The sequence below is a fragment of the Phyllostomus hastatus genome, unplaced genomic scaffold (genome assembly GCF_019186645.2).
Source record: "Phyllostomus hastatus isolate PE091 unplaced genomic scaffold, TTU_PhHast_1.1 phas_contig_40, whole genome shotgun sequence".
NCBI classification, from domain to species: domain Eukaryota; kingdom Metazoa; phylum Chordata; class Mammalia; order Chiroptera; family Phyllostomidae; genus Phyllostomus; species Phyllostomus hastatus.
The window spans coordinates 1,037,165-1,050,467 of NW_025333872.1; the positions used below are offsets into that span (position 1 = coordinate 1,037,165).

The 13,303-nt window shown below is 56.7% G+C and overlaps 1 protein-coding gene across 1 annotated transcript in view; it reads left to right on the top strand.

The window, feature by feature from the left end:
- Positions 1–13,303, top strand: part of RAB44 (RAB44, member RAS oncogene family) — a 32,706-nt gene that overhangs the window by 13,915 nt on the left and 5,488 nt on the right. Inside the window, exons 3-11 of the mRNA XM_045843590.1 lie at positions 848–959; positions 2,616–2,790; positions 4,015–4,161; positions 4,736–4,826; positions 5,202–5,297; positions 7,201–7,388; positions 7,938–8,676; positions 8,731–9,439; positions 12,638–12,719. Of these exons, the coding sequence (XP_045699546.1) occupies positions 848–959; positions 2,616–2,790; positions 4,015–4,161; positions 4,736–4,826; positions 5,202–5,297; positions 7,201–7,388; positions 7,938–8,676; positions 8,731–9,439; positions 12,638–12,719 (2,339 nt within the window). The remainder of the gene's footprint in view (positions 1–847; positions 960–2,615; positions 2,791–4,014; positions 4,162–4,735; positions 4,827–5,201; positions 5,298–7,200; positions 7,389–7,937; positions 8,677–8,730; positions 9,440–12,637; positions 12,720–13,303) is intronic.

Genomic DNA, 13,303 nt, shown 5'->3' on the forward strand with positions numbered 1-13,303 from the left:
GGTTCACCTCTCCCAGTGTGGTTTACTCCGTTCTGACAGCTGAGTCCACTGGAGCGTCTCCATGGAACCTTCAAAACTATTAAAATATAGTTTCCAAAAAGGTAAAAATCATGACCCTTAGGCAAAAGTAAAACAAATTAATATCAAAGATTTCCCTTAACTCATTAATTAATAAGAGATGCTATGAATGGTTGAAAGAGCATTTTAAAGGCTAGGTAATTTAACAAAGAAATGTTAGAACTAGATTAGAGAGTTAGATTTTTAAAGCTGGTTAAGGCCCAGTAGGCCATAAATCTTTGGGGTTATCTGTTCCATCAGACAACAATTATTTACAACTCGTCTGGACAAAATTTACAAGTTAACCTGTCACTTTATTTAGTCTGAGGCCTCTCATCAGCCCCATGGGATGAATGACGAGCATCCCTATAGTCTGGAAGATGCTCAGATGGCTTTTGCCCCTGCGGAATACTGCAGGGGTGTGCTGTCCGCCTTTTGGGCTTATTTTCAAATTCCAGATAATTTCTGGACGCTGATACACACAACCTGGGGAGGATTTATTACTGTCCTTTATTAGGGTCCTAAGGGGATGAGACTCAGAACAGGTAATTGTTGGTGTTGGATGGAGGAAGGGAAAAGGTGTGGAGGAAGTTCAAGGCCCTCCTGAGAGTGCTGTCTCAGAGGGAGTCTGGGAGTCTCAAGGGCAGGCTCTGGCTCAGGTAGGCTATGGGACTCCAAAATTGTGGCAAGGAGAGGTGAGGGGGACTGAAGACAAACATCCTCCGTTTTTTGAGGGTGGCCCAGAGCCTTCTCTAGTGAAAACAGCACCCAACTTACTCCTTCCTTGCAGGTGGCCAAGTTCAGCTTCCTGAGTACCGAGGAGGAGCCGGAGATGATCTTTGACTGGGTGGATGTGGAGCGGAAGGGACACCTTTCCCTTGAAGAATTCAGTTCCCGGTTCAGTATGTCTGTCCTGGGGGCGTGCTCCACGGCCAGGCACCCCGTGCAGCGTGTCCAGCATGGGGCAAGGCTGGGCTGACAGCAAGGGCAACAGTGACCTCTTACCAACCAGGGGACCTCACAACACCCGTGAGAGAGTTCAGGGTGTGGATGATAATCTTGATGACTGTGGAGGCGAGGGCACTAAGCCTGGGTGGGAAGGCAGATGGTTTGAACCTTACGACTCTAGCCCAGCAGATCTGATCACTTCCTCCCACCAGCCAGAGCAGTTCATTGGCTGGGGGCTCCCCTGAGCATGTCCCTCCTCTGAAGAGGCCGCAGGCTTGCTTTCTGATGCCTCCCTTGTCTTCTCCCCAACAAAAGTCTTCTCTTGAGCAAGAAGTTAAACAGCTCCCAAGGCTCCCAGAGCCTTGTTTCTGTCTGGAAGTTCATATTCTGGTGTTGGTTAAGGGAATTCTAGGTCCCAGGGAACCGCAAAGGGTGATATCGAGTGGGTGGGGCTTCCCAGGCCCTTAGTCCTCACTGGGCAGGTCCACTTCAACACCTGCTCCTCCAGACAGGCCCAAAGGGCCTAAAGAACAAGACCAGCAGGAAACAATATTCCCGCTGATCTTCTCAATGGGGAAGACCTTGCGGCTCAGGGAATGGGAGGTGTGGTGTCTTTGCAGGAACCCTGCAAAGCACAGCCCGGTCTTACATTAATACAAACCCATCTAGAGATCTCAGGTCTGCCAATCCCCAGAAGTTTGGGGGACAACAGGGAGGGAGGCCAGGAATCTGCACGTGTGGGGTGGGGCTGCCCAGGAGGCGGGTACTCCGGTTCTGGTGACTGAAAAACTGGGAGTAGGGAGGAGGAACTGGGGCCTGGAACTGGGGGTGCAGAGGGAACATGGTTGTCCGTGCACCTCCAGGGCCCATCTTCATATCTGTGTCCAGTCGTGCCCTCCACACCAGGGACTTCCCAAGGCCTGTGGAACAAAATGCAAACTCCTTCCTGGGGCCCACAGGGCAGCACCAGCAGACTCTGCTAACCTCCTGGGCTCACTCAAGTGCCAGTCTGTTTCCTGCCTCAGGGCCTTTGCACATGCTGTTCTCACTGCCTGGAATATGCTTCCCTAGGAATCCACATGGCTTGATCCTTCTAGCTATTCTCATCTCAGTTCCAGTGTCACTTCCTCGGGGCATTGCTGACCACTCACTCTGAAGTAGCCCCTGTCCAGTCTCTCAATGGAAATACCTTGTCTATTCCTTTAGCTCACTTAGCAAATTTACTTTTTTTTTTTTTAAAGTGTATCCTTTTCAGCACTCACAAGAATATTTGTTCAACTAGGGCAAGGATTTTGGCCAATTTTATCCCCAGCACATAGTAGGTGCTCAGTAAATATTCTGGGTGAATGAAAATGTGTTCACCACTCCAGAGCTGCTGTGTGACTTCCAGGAAGTCTTCTGGCTTCTCTGGGCCTCCTGTGGCCGTCTGTACAATGAATGCAGCGCCTACCTTTAGTAGACACCCAGAGCTGACATGAGGGGTGTGTGAACATGGCCCTGTGTAAATGTGACCAAAACAGATGTAATTATTTCCCCAAGGGCTGGAGAAGGGCAAGGTGGGAGGCCAGGGACTGAGCCCGCTCCCACTTTGCTCCTCTTCTGTCCCACAGAGAGCATCTTTGGCTCCAGCCCAAGCACCCACAGGCTCCACAGAAGGAAGCCACTGTCCTCCAAGCGAGGATCTGCAGCCAGCAGCTTCCCAGTGCTGGAGGAGGCCGAGGCAGAAGAGAAGGAGGCATTCTTTGCCTTCATGGAGCAGCTGGGGCCTGGCCACTCACTTCCTGAGTAAGGCCTGCTCAGCGTGTGCGTGGGGGGAGGGGCAGAACAGGCCCTGTCGGTCAGTGTAGGCGAGGACTGAGGACTTGCCTGGATATGGTGTCAAGGTCAAGGCTGGAGGCTGGAAGCAGAGTGGTGTGGGAATTCTGGTTTGGCCACTCGTTAGCTGTGTGACCTGGGGCAAGTGGCCTAACCTCTGACCTCTGGTTTCCTGGCTGCAGAGTAAACAGAACAGTTGTGGGCTAGATGAAGCTGTGCATGGGGTTGCCTGCTCGGGAGGCATGTACCCCGCAGCCAGCCCCCCAGTTCTGCCCTATATGGTCTCTCCTCAGGAGGATCACCACGTGGGTTGTCAGCCTCCCGAGGGTACTCCCATTCTGAGGGTGCCTTTCTTAACCCCCAAAAAGGCTGATGTCAGGATGTTGATGTCCTGGATTGGGTACATTTGGAGACAGGAAGGCATTTTCTTCAAACGGTCTCAGGCTCTGGGTTCGTGGGGTTTGTTTGTGTTCAGAGAAGAGGGGGCCTGCCTAAAAATGCCCCTCCCTCACACCCCATCTTCCACTGGGACTGTGGGAGGCAGCAAGATGAATCGCACACACACACAGGACTCTGTGAGGCAAGCTCTCAGAGGGCAGGGCCCGGTGTTGTGGGACAGGCAGGGTGGGACGTGGGGGACAGGCTGGCAGGGCGGGTGTGGTGGGGAGACATTTACCTACTTGGCAGCTTGGCTTGGGCTCAGCCCTCTGGCATCTGCCTTCACGACTTAATTAAACCCGTGTGAAAGCCACCCTTGTGCCAGGCCCCAAGAGGGTGCTTTCACTGGGTGTGTCTCATTCTCTGGAGAACTTGCTTGGCAGGTATCAGCCTCCCTGTTTTACAAATAAGCGCAGACAGGGCATGGTACTTCCCAAAGGTCACACAGCTACAGAGAGGGAGGAGAGAGAAGGCAGATGGAAGCCCTGGGCCGTCAGGCTCCCAGGTCCCCTCTCCACAGTCAATCACCCAATCACAGGGACACAAAGTTTTGGTGGGGGTACAAGAAGGGAGTGGGCACATCTGGGCAAGTTTCCTGGAGGAGGTGACATTTGATTGTACCTGCAGGGGTCAATTTATTTTTGTAGCTCAGGTGCCCAAGTTTCTTGGAGTGTTGCCATTCATACAGAGAACTGGGGCCCCCTCTGCTTCCTGGTCCCCCTCCTGTCTAATTTCTGGCTCTTCTCCCCTCCCCAGAGAGGCAGAGCTCTGGCAGCTATGGGGGAAGCTGAGGCAGGAGGAGCCCCAGCTGGCGGGCAACCTGGAGGGCTTCCTGGCCAAGATGACCAGCCGCCTGCAGGAGGCACGGGCCGACAAGGAGGTTCTGGAGCTGACCCTGAGGAAGTGAGTGGGGGCTGCTGGTTCTCGCCCACTCAATGCCTGGCATGTAGTGGGAGCTCTTCACATATCAGTTGATTCTTAATTGAGTTCTTGAAGAAGGGGTGACTCAGGGGACTTCAGGGAGGACAGAGTTGGGCTTTTATTGAGAGTCGGAATGTCCAGTGTGTCTTGGAGCAGGGCCACTGTTGCACCCAACTCTAGGAGCACAGCTCACGTAAATGACGACGCATGCGGTGACCCTGGGGCTGGTGTGGGCACAACCCTGCAGGGTGTCTGAGTTATGGAGGCAGGGGCATGGTGACAGCAGGAAGTGGGGACAGAGGGTGAAGCGATGGGGACCATGAGACAGGGCCAGGGGAACTAATATCTTGGCGATGGTTACAGGACTCAGCCTGATGGGATCGGGGTGACCAGCGTCAAGGGCTCATGGGTCAGGATGACTGTGACAGGGGTCAGTGGTCGCTGACCAAGTGAGATGAGCCATAGGATGGACTCCAGACCAGGTCCAGACCGCCTCTGCTAGCAGCAGGGGCCCAGGCGCTGACAGGCCACCTGGCCCACCTCCCACCCCTTTCAGGAGAGACTCAGACCACCACCGTGAGGTCCAGCAGCTGTACGAAGAGATGGAGCAGCAGATCCGCCAGGAGAAGCAGCAGCTGCAGGCCGAGGTGCGCTCCCTGGCAGCCTGCCCTGCCCCTGCTGGCCCAGCCGTGGGGCTGGTGACCGGTCAGTGTGGGGCAGCAGAAGGTTGCTGGGAGTGGATCCTCCCACTCCCCTGACCAGGGAGACAGGGAGGAGTGCTGAGCTCCCTGTACCTTTCTGCCAGAGCTGGCTGAATGCCCTGCAACCAGTCCTTTTGCTCTCTGGGCCTCAGTTTCCTTATGGCCACAACCCAGGCCTGAGCCAGGGGAGTTGTATGAGGGCCCTCCCTCCTGAGACCCTGCACCCAGGCCCAGGTGGAGGTGAAGTGTGGGGAGGGCCGGCCCTGCTTGGTTGTGTCTTAGACTCTGCATTGAGACCTCTGAGACCTTTCTGCTCCCCAGAGTGATTCCCGGGACCTGGCCCTCAGCTCCCAGATGCAGGAGGTCCTGGAGGCCAAGGAGCGTGAGGTGCAGCAGCTAACTGAGGGCCAGAGGGAGGTGAGTGACGGGGCCTCCTGGAAGCTGAGTTTCTGAGGATTCAGACTCTGACACCCCTCCTCTGAGGATGCCCCGGGCTGGTTGGGCTTCCATATGAGAGAAGGCCCCTGGGAAAGAGGTGTCTCGAGCCCTTTTCTGAGATGAGGCCCGGTGGGGCAGTGGGAGCAATGGGACAAGAGCCAGGTGGCCCATGTTCAAATCCCTGTGGTTCCAATGAAGAGCCATGAAAACCTGAGGAAATAACTTTACTTGTCTTAGCCTTAGTTTCTCTATCTGTAAAATGGGACTAGCCACACCCAGTGCACCTGCCAGGCCGGTGTGCAGGAGGCAATCAAGGGGAAGTGCTGGGCAAACTGAGGTCTCCGTGCTGGAGAGGCTTGGTGTAGGGTAGTGTTCAGCTCTCGTCCCCGTTGTCAGCTGAGGTCCTCAGCCTCCCTGAGCCTCGGTCTCCTTGTCAGAGAAGTGGCACTCAGAATTCTTGCCTTAGAAAACTGCTGTGACAGTTAGAGGTACTAAGCAGCACGTGGAGTGCCTGAGGTGGGGGCAGGTGCCTTACACAGCAGGGTTGTTACTGTCTCTGAGTCTGACCTGGCTCTCTGGTCAGAATGTCTGCTGCTGTGACACCCCAGGCCCGGTAGCCTGTGGTCGCTTCCAGCTGGCACTGTGGCTAAAAGTCTGGGTCTGAGACCCCGCCCCACGGCCCCTTCCTCCTCAACTTCCAAACCACTGACCTCAGTAAAACCACCATCTGTGGTAACCAGGACTCCAGCACCCCTTCCGCACTGGGTAGGTTCCCAGAGCCTTCCCTGACGTTGCCTTGGCTGTCCCTGTCACCTGGTCTTGCCTTCCCAACCCAGGGTTGGTGTCCCAGGTGCCTCTGAAGCAGCTGTTCTTTGGAAATTGAGGCAGGCCCCTTCTGCTGAGGGAGGAGGCTGGACTTTCCACATGGGGCCGTTTGGTCCTTTCCCCTGTGGACCTGAAGCTCTTCCCCCCAGGCCCTTCGTTCCTTCAGCCGACCACTGTTTAGGATGCACCTGCTACACGCCAGGCTCACTCTGGGTTCTGAGGGACGTCACAGGCACGAGCCTCTGTCCATGGAGTTATTGTCTAGTCAGGGAGACAATTAAGCACGTAAAATCCACTGCATATTAGATACCAGAAGTGCTGAGGAGAATACAGTAAAGCAGGGCCGGGGGACGGAAGGGTGTTGCTGGGGTGTCAAGGAAGGCCTCACTGACACAATGACACTGGATAAGGACCGGAAGGAGGTGAGGGGCAGGCCTTGTGATATGGGGGTGTGGGGGGGAAGAGCTGTGGGAGCAGAGGGAACTGAGAGTGCAAAGGCCCCGAGGCAGGCACACACTGTCAGTGTTCCGGGAGTGGCAAGGAGCTGTGTGGGCTGGAGCAGAGGGAGGAGAGAGTGGTGCTGAGAGGAGGCCAGAGGTGTAACAGGGGCGGGGTGGGGGAATCGGTGTAGGGCCCTGGAGGCATGGTGAGGGCTTTGCCTCCCACTCTGCGTGGTCAGGCGGCCCCCCATCTCCAAGTTACAGGACTGACTGCTGGCTCAAGAGCTCCCTGCAGACCAGACAGGGCTCAGAGGCGAGCAGCCATGGGGGAGCTTTGAGCAGAGGAGGCTGTGACCCCGTTTACGTGTCGGGCCCTGTGGTGCTGGCAGTTTGTGTTTCTCACACACTCCCCTCTCTCCTCCCTACCCCAATGATTCAAATGTCGCTCCCAGGTGGGGGGTCACGGAGCTAATTAGGTCAGTGATGGAACCCCTCCAGTCCTGTTTTAAGCTGGCTCTCCAGAGGCCTGGAGTCTGCCCCACGATGGCCTTGGGAGGCTGTTTGTTGCCCTGGAGGGCAGCTGGGCTTCTCTCCTCCTCACCATCCGCCTCTGGCAGCTGGAGGCCCAGCTGCACCATCTCAGCAGCACACACCAGGAGGCCAATCTGGAGAACCGGCAGCTTCGGGAGGCCCAGCACCACCTGGCCGGGCAGCTGGAGGAAGTGCGGGAACAGCTGCAGGTGACCAGGGGGCACCTAAATGTCACCAGGGGCTATGCATCCTGGCAGATGGAGGAGGAACTGAGGCAAGTGGTGCTGCCTTGGGCTGGGGTGGGGAACAAGGGCTTCCTGGAAGAGAGGAGGGAGACCCTGAGTTCTCTGAGGCTATGGTCCACCCCCAAAGCACGCAGTCCCCCTCTGTACACCTCACAACAACATCTCCAGGCTGAGATTATCATGCCCATTTCTCAGACAAGGAAACTGAGGAACAGAGAGGGCAAAGTCATGTGCCCAAGATCCCACAACTGGGGTTCAAACACACATGTGCACAGACACGGGTCTCGTGCAGTGCCAGATCCCACGTAGGCACTCACACTGGCTGTTACAGCTCAGGGGAGTGGGATGGGCCAGAATGGTCAGGGAAGGCTTCCTGGAGGGGGCAAGTCTTCACACAGGCCTTGAAGGATGAGCAGGATTGCATGAGCGGGGGGTGCATGCCGCAGAAGGGCTCCCTGAGCAAAGACTGGGAGGGAGGGACAGCCGTGAGGTGTACGACGGACGTGAGGGGGGGAGGCAGGACTGGTGTGACACCTACCCGCCCTTCCCCTGACCCGAGCTCCCCACACCCTTTCCAGTGACCCCAGAGCAGGTGCGGAGAAGGCTCCTGACCCTCAAGCAGCCGCCCCTGAGGAGACACCCCTGCCTGGAGTGTTTGGGGACAACGATGACTGGGACCAGCTCCTGAGCAGCTTCAGCAGCACCCCCCGCAGAGCCCTGCAGCTGTGCTGGAGCCCACCACCAACCCCGAAAGCCTCCTCAGCCCCCCAGACACCCCGCGTGGTCAGGCAGATCTCCATCTCAGAGCCACATGGTTTGCTGTTTGGTCAGGAGCCGTCTCCAGATGCGAACACGGCTCCAAGGACGCCCCCTGGGGTGTCTTCTGGGGCCAAGGAAGGAGAAGGAGTGGACCAAGATGGGCAGGACCTCAGTCCAGTGCAGCCTAAGGAGGAGTCAGGGGCTGGCCCTGAGGCCCACTTCCTCTGGGACCTCCCGAGGGCCCCGAGTGGGGAGTCAGGGAGCCTGGTGTCAGCTGCACTCAAAGTGCTCATTCCTTTGGAGGACGGACACCCGCTCCAGGTGGCCTCGCCCCCTTCTGAGGCCCCCGCAGGGACCAGCAAACAGTTCCGGGCCTCATACCCAGATGATAAGGACTCCTGGACCGGGCCTGTCCCAGCCAAGCCACCCAGGCAGAGAGAGGCCCTCCATCAGGACCCCCCTGCTACTGGGCCTGAGCCAGGACTGATGTCCCCAGGAGCTGGAGCCCTCACAGCATGGCTGGCTGAGCCCTCCCGGGGCCTGGAATGTGTGGCTCAGGCTCCCCCAGAGGGATTGGAGCAGGAGGCTCCCCCAGAGGGATCGGAGCAGGAGGCTCCCCCAGAGGGATCGGAGCAGGGCGGGCTGGGCACAGATGTGCAGGAGGGTCATCCTGGGGCACTAAGGGAAGCTCATGGCCAGGTCCAGCCAGATGGGCTGCCTGCCCTCCCCCAGCACAGCCTGGAAGAGGAGCCCAGGGCTGAGGAGAGGAAGCAGGTGGGCCAAGGAGGGCAAGGCCTCGGTTCAGAGCAGCCAGCTGAGGTGCAGGGCCTGAGAACTGGGCATTCAGAACAGCCCCCACAAGATTCCCCACCCACTCCTCTCCCACGTGACACACTGCAGGCTCAGGCTGAGGCGGAAGCCCCTGCTCCTGGAACACCATCCCCTCCAAGGGGCTCTCCCACTCGGGGGGCTCAGCCTGGGGTTGAAGCAGAGCCCCAGCCGCCCATGAAAACCCTGCCCTCTGTGGCCACGCTGGAAGGCCAACCCGGACCTCCACCCACAACTGCTCAAGCAGAGGGAGGACAAAACCCCCTACAACCCGGGGAGCCCAGGGCAGAGGACAGGCCTGAAGACCTGGGAACAGACTCCAAGGAGGCTGGGCTAAACCCAACCCCAGGGGACCCCTCGGACATTGAGCCTGCAGCTGACCCTGATCACATCTTCCACGTCATCGTCCTGGGAGACTCGAACGTGGGCAAAACATCCTTCCTGCATCTTCTGCACGAGAACACCTTCGCCACTGGGCTGACGGCGACTGTGGGTAAGGGCCCGTCTGGGGAGGGAGGAGAGAACCCGGGGCCCGGCCAACGAGCCGGGGCAGGCCCCCAGCATGCCATCCCTGGGGAAGCTGCAGGCCCTGTCCTGGCCACAGGCCCAGCAGTAGGCAGTATTTTATATGGGAAAACTCTTAATATTTTACTAATCATCTCTAATTATGAGCAATTTGCTTTCTGGGCATTGATCTGATTAGTTTATAATGTGTCACATCAACAAAGCACCCTGCAATTTAGGTGCCACTCCGGTTGATAGTGAAAACCAACAAGTCTCCACCCCCATGGCCTGGGGCAGGCCGCGCTGGGCCCTGCTGGTTGGATGTGGTCATGCCACAGGCCAGCGGCCAAGCTCGGGCAGGAAGTTGCCTTGGGCAAGTTGAATGTTTTACCAGAATGCATCTGTAGAGCATGGTAAGTGAGGGACCCAGGTGCCTGAGTTCAAATCTGAACTTGGACCATTATTTAACCCTTCTGGGCCCCCACATCCTCATCCACGTGAGGGGATAGCAGGAGTGCCGGCTTTCCAGAGTGGTCGTGGGGGTCAGTTCAGTTACCATGCATCCACTCTGAGGAGAATAATATGTGGCACATAGTAAGTGCTATTAAATATTCGTTATTTCACTGTTATTGGTATAAGGAAGTATTTGATAATGTCTAATTCAGTAGCTCCTGCCAATGAAATGTACCAAAACACAAAATCTCGTCTCCCTAAAAGTATTGGGACACGTGGCCACTCCAACGCTGTACAGAAGCGCAGAAAGCAGGCTCATGGGAATGAAGAGGGACCCGCACAGGGATGAAGGCGGAGTGATCTGCGTCCGTGTCAGTCAGGGGCATGCTGACGGCCCCGGGGCCAGAGCGGCGGGTGAACACAGCCCATGTACAAGAGAGCCTCCGGACTCAGATGCTCCTCTGCTGAGGAATCCTCACTGGGGCAGCCAGTTGAACAGGCTCCCAGTGACCATTGGGAGTGGGGACCTGGAGCAGGCCCGGCTGGGGTTGGGCAGGTCGCAGGGCCCAGAGGGCTCGAGTTACTCATCACCTAAGCTACTGGTTTCCGACCACCTACAATGCACCAGGCGTCTTAGAACAGTCCCCCTGGAACCGAGTCTCCCCCATTACTATGTAGTAATAAGTTTCCAGGAAATTCAATTAAAAAACAAACAAATTGCATAACTGTAAGAAGACAGGGCCGGCCTGCACCCGCTCTTAGCGGTGAGCACGTGAGACCCAGTTGTGTGACCCAGACCTGTCCCAGTCCCAGCTGAGGTTTCCTGCCCCCGTGGCTGTTACCCATCTGTCTGAACTATCGCCGGGGACGACTGTGGCTGCCCCAGTCATGAGCATTTGCCCCCTCAGCGTCACCCTGCTCCACTCCCACCCCCTCTCCCAGAGGGTAAGAACTGCAGCCTGCCTACATTTGACAACAGTGCTGGGTGGCAGACCAGCACCCACTGAGTTACATCTGAATGTGCATTTTTGCCAGGCTTTTCCATATCTGTCCCCATCTTTCAGATGAGAGAAACAGAGAACTGAAGACCAGCTCAGTTTCTTGCCCTACCCGGGCCCCAGAGTCCATTCCCAGGGCTGCTTCCTTCTAATCAAAGCCCCCACACCGGAAGTTTTACCCTCTTTTGAGTTCAGCATTGCCCTCTCCTCGAGGCTGCTCATGTAAAACTGCAGATTCCTTGGGAAGGAGAAAACATTGTGTTCTTGACAGTTTACATGGTTACTTTGTAATAACATGTTTGGGGGAGAGCGTGAGGACACACATGGGTGGATTGAGGAGGGGCACAGGCAGGCAGGTGAGAAAGTGGGAGTAATGCGGAAGCTATTCAATCCAGAGAATAATCGTGAATTGCTAAGGGCTGCTTATAGATGACACGCGAGAATAAGCACAGGCTGGACGCTATCGTGGGAGTCGGGGTAGATACCCTCAGAGGCTGCTGCAGGCCCTGAATTTCCTCAGACCTTCAGGAAAGAGGGCAGCAAAGAGAAGTGGACGTTACAGATGAGCTTCTTCACTCTTTTGCTGAGGTCCAGTGTCCCAGGCTGCCAGTCCTCCTGGCTTCCTCTGGAGAGCACGATGAGGGGAGTGGTGTTGGTTTCAGCCAGTGGCCAGCAGCAGGTGCTTATGGGGGTCACCCTAAGAGGCCTTGACAAAGGTCTCTACCAGCTCAAGGCTAATAGAAGACACCCCTTTCCCGAGCTGGCCCAGGCCCTGCAGTGGGCTCTGCAGCTTCAGGGCTCCGTTAGGGAAGGGCGTGGGATGGGAACAAAGAACACCTCCTCCCGGGGGTGGAGGGACACCCCCTCCACCATCCCCCACCCAACCTGGTTTCCTTGGGAAGTAGGGGTTGGCTGGAAAGTGCACCCCAGAGATTCCCAGCCTCCCTGGGATTTCACTGTTACCTCCGTATTTCCAGAAAGAGTCTGGAACCATAACCAGAGGCAGCGGTGAGACTGTGAAGTTAGAGGGATGGGGGTTCAGAGAGATGAGAATTAATAATGATAATAAAAATGACCACCTCCCAAGCGCCTCCCCCCTCCCAGAAACTGGGCTAAACCTTGCTCATCAGTCATTTAATCTTCTCAATCACCCTGCAGTGTGGATCTTTTTAAATTGCCACCTTGCAGATGAGGAAGGGAGGCTCAGAGCGGTGAAGTGGTTTGCCTGAGGTCGTGCAGCCAGCACAGCGGCAGAGGGTGGACAACGCACAGCCCAGTCTGTCACCTCTGAGGCCAGCTCCGTCCAGCTCCTAGGCTGCCTGTCCTCCCCGCTGTCTGGCTGAAGTGGGAGGTGCAAGCCATAATTAGATTATGAAACAAGTATTATAAAAATAAAGCAATGAAGTAAATAAAGTCTCCTGACTGAACTAAGGAATACACTTTGCTGTGTGGCTGGGAAGACATATGTGTTCCCAGAGATCAGAGCAGCGCGAGGTTCCCTGCATCAGCATGGGTGCGGTGGGCGCAGCGAACCCTGTGGGCTGCTCAGGGAAGGCTTGTTGGAAGACCGGGCCCTCGGGTATGGGTGGGATTTGGGGAGCAGGAGGGAAGCCCAGCAGCTGAAGGTTTCTGTCTCCTGGGGCCGGTGTTGGGGACAGGTGTGTATTTGGGCCAGCCTTGGCTAGAAGTGCCAGATAGTAATTTGAAAGTAGGCCTAACCCCTCTGTGTGTCCTAGGAGTGGATTTTCGGGTCAAAAAACTGGTGGTGGACAACAAGTGCTACGCGTTGCAGCTCTGGGACACAGCTGGCCAGGAAAGGTAATGGGCACTGTCTGCATCAGGGGCATCAGCAACCTGAGCTGAGCCTGGGTGCCAGGGGCTGGGGCAGCCTCACCCTGATGAGCCCAACTCAGGCAAGAGGCCACCAACTGCAAAAGGGACATCTGCCCTGGAGGGATCAGGAGGTGGCAGGGGTGGGGTGGGGGTGGGGGGTGGGGGGAAGGGAGGTGAGTGGAGGCCCTGTGGGGAAGGTGGGGCAGCAGACCCAGGAGCCCCCTCGGCCTGGCGGGGCCTCTGTGAGGATCGTCCCTACACGGCCCTCAGAGACAGCCACCCAGTCGCCCGTCCTCCTGAAGAAAATACGGGTCTTCCCCTTTCTAGTTAGGCAGCAGTGATCAAAACCTCACAGGCACTTCCCGTGCAACCCAGCAGTTCCACTTCTGCAGATTCCTTCTTCCGATAAACTCATACACGGCCGTCCCCTCAAAGGGACCGAGGCCCTCCCAGCAGCCTTTATATTACAGAACTTGGGGACGGCCTTGAGGCCATCGACAGCAGACTGGTGAACAGTCAGGGTCCGTCCACGCAGCAGGGCATTACGAAGCCACAAGAGACTGAAGACC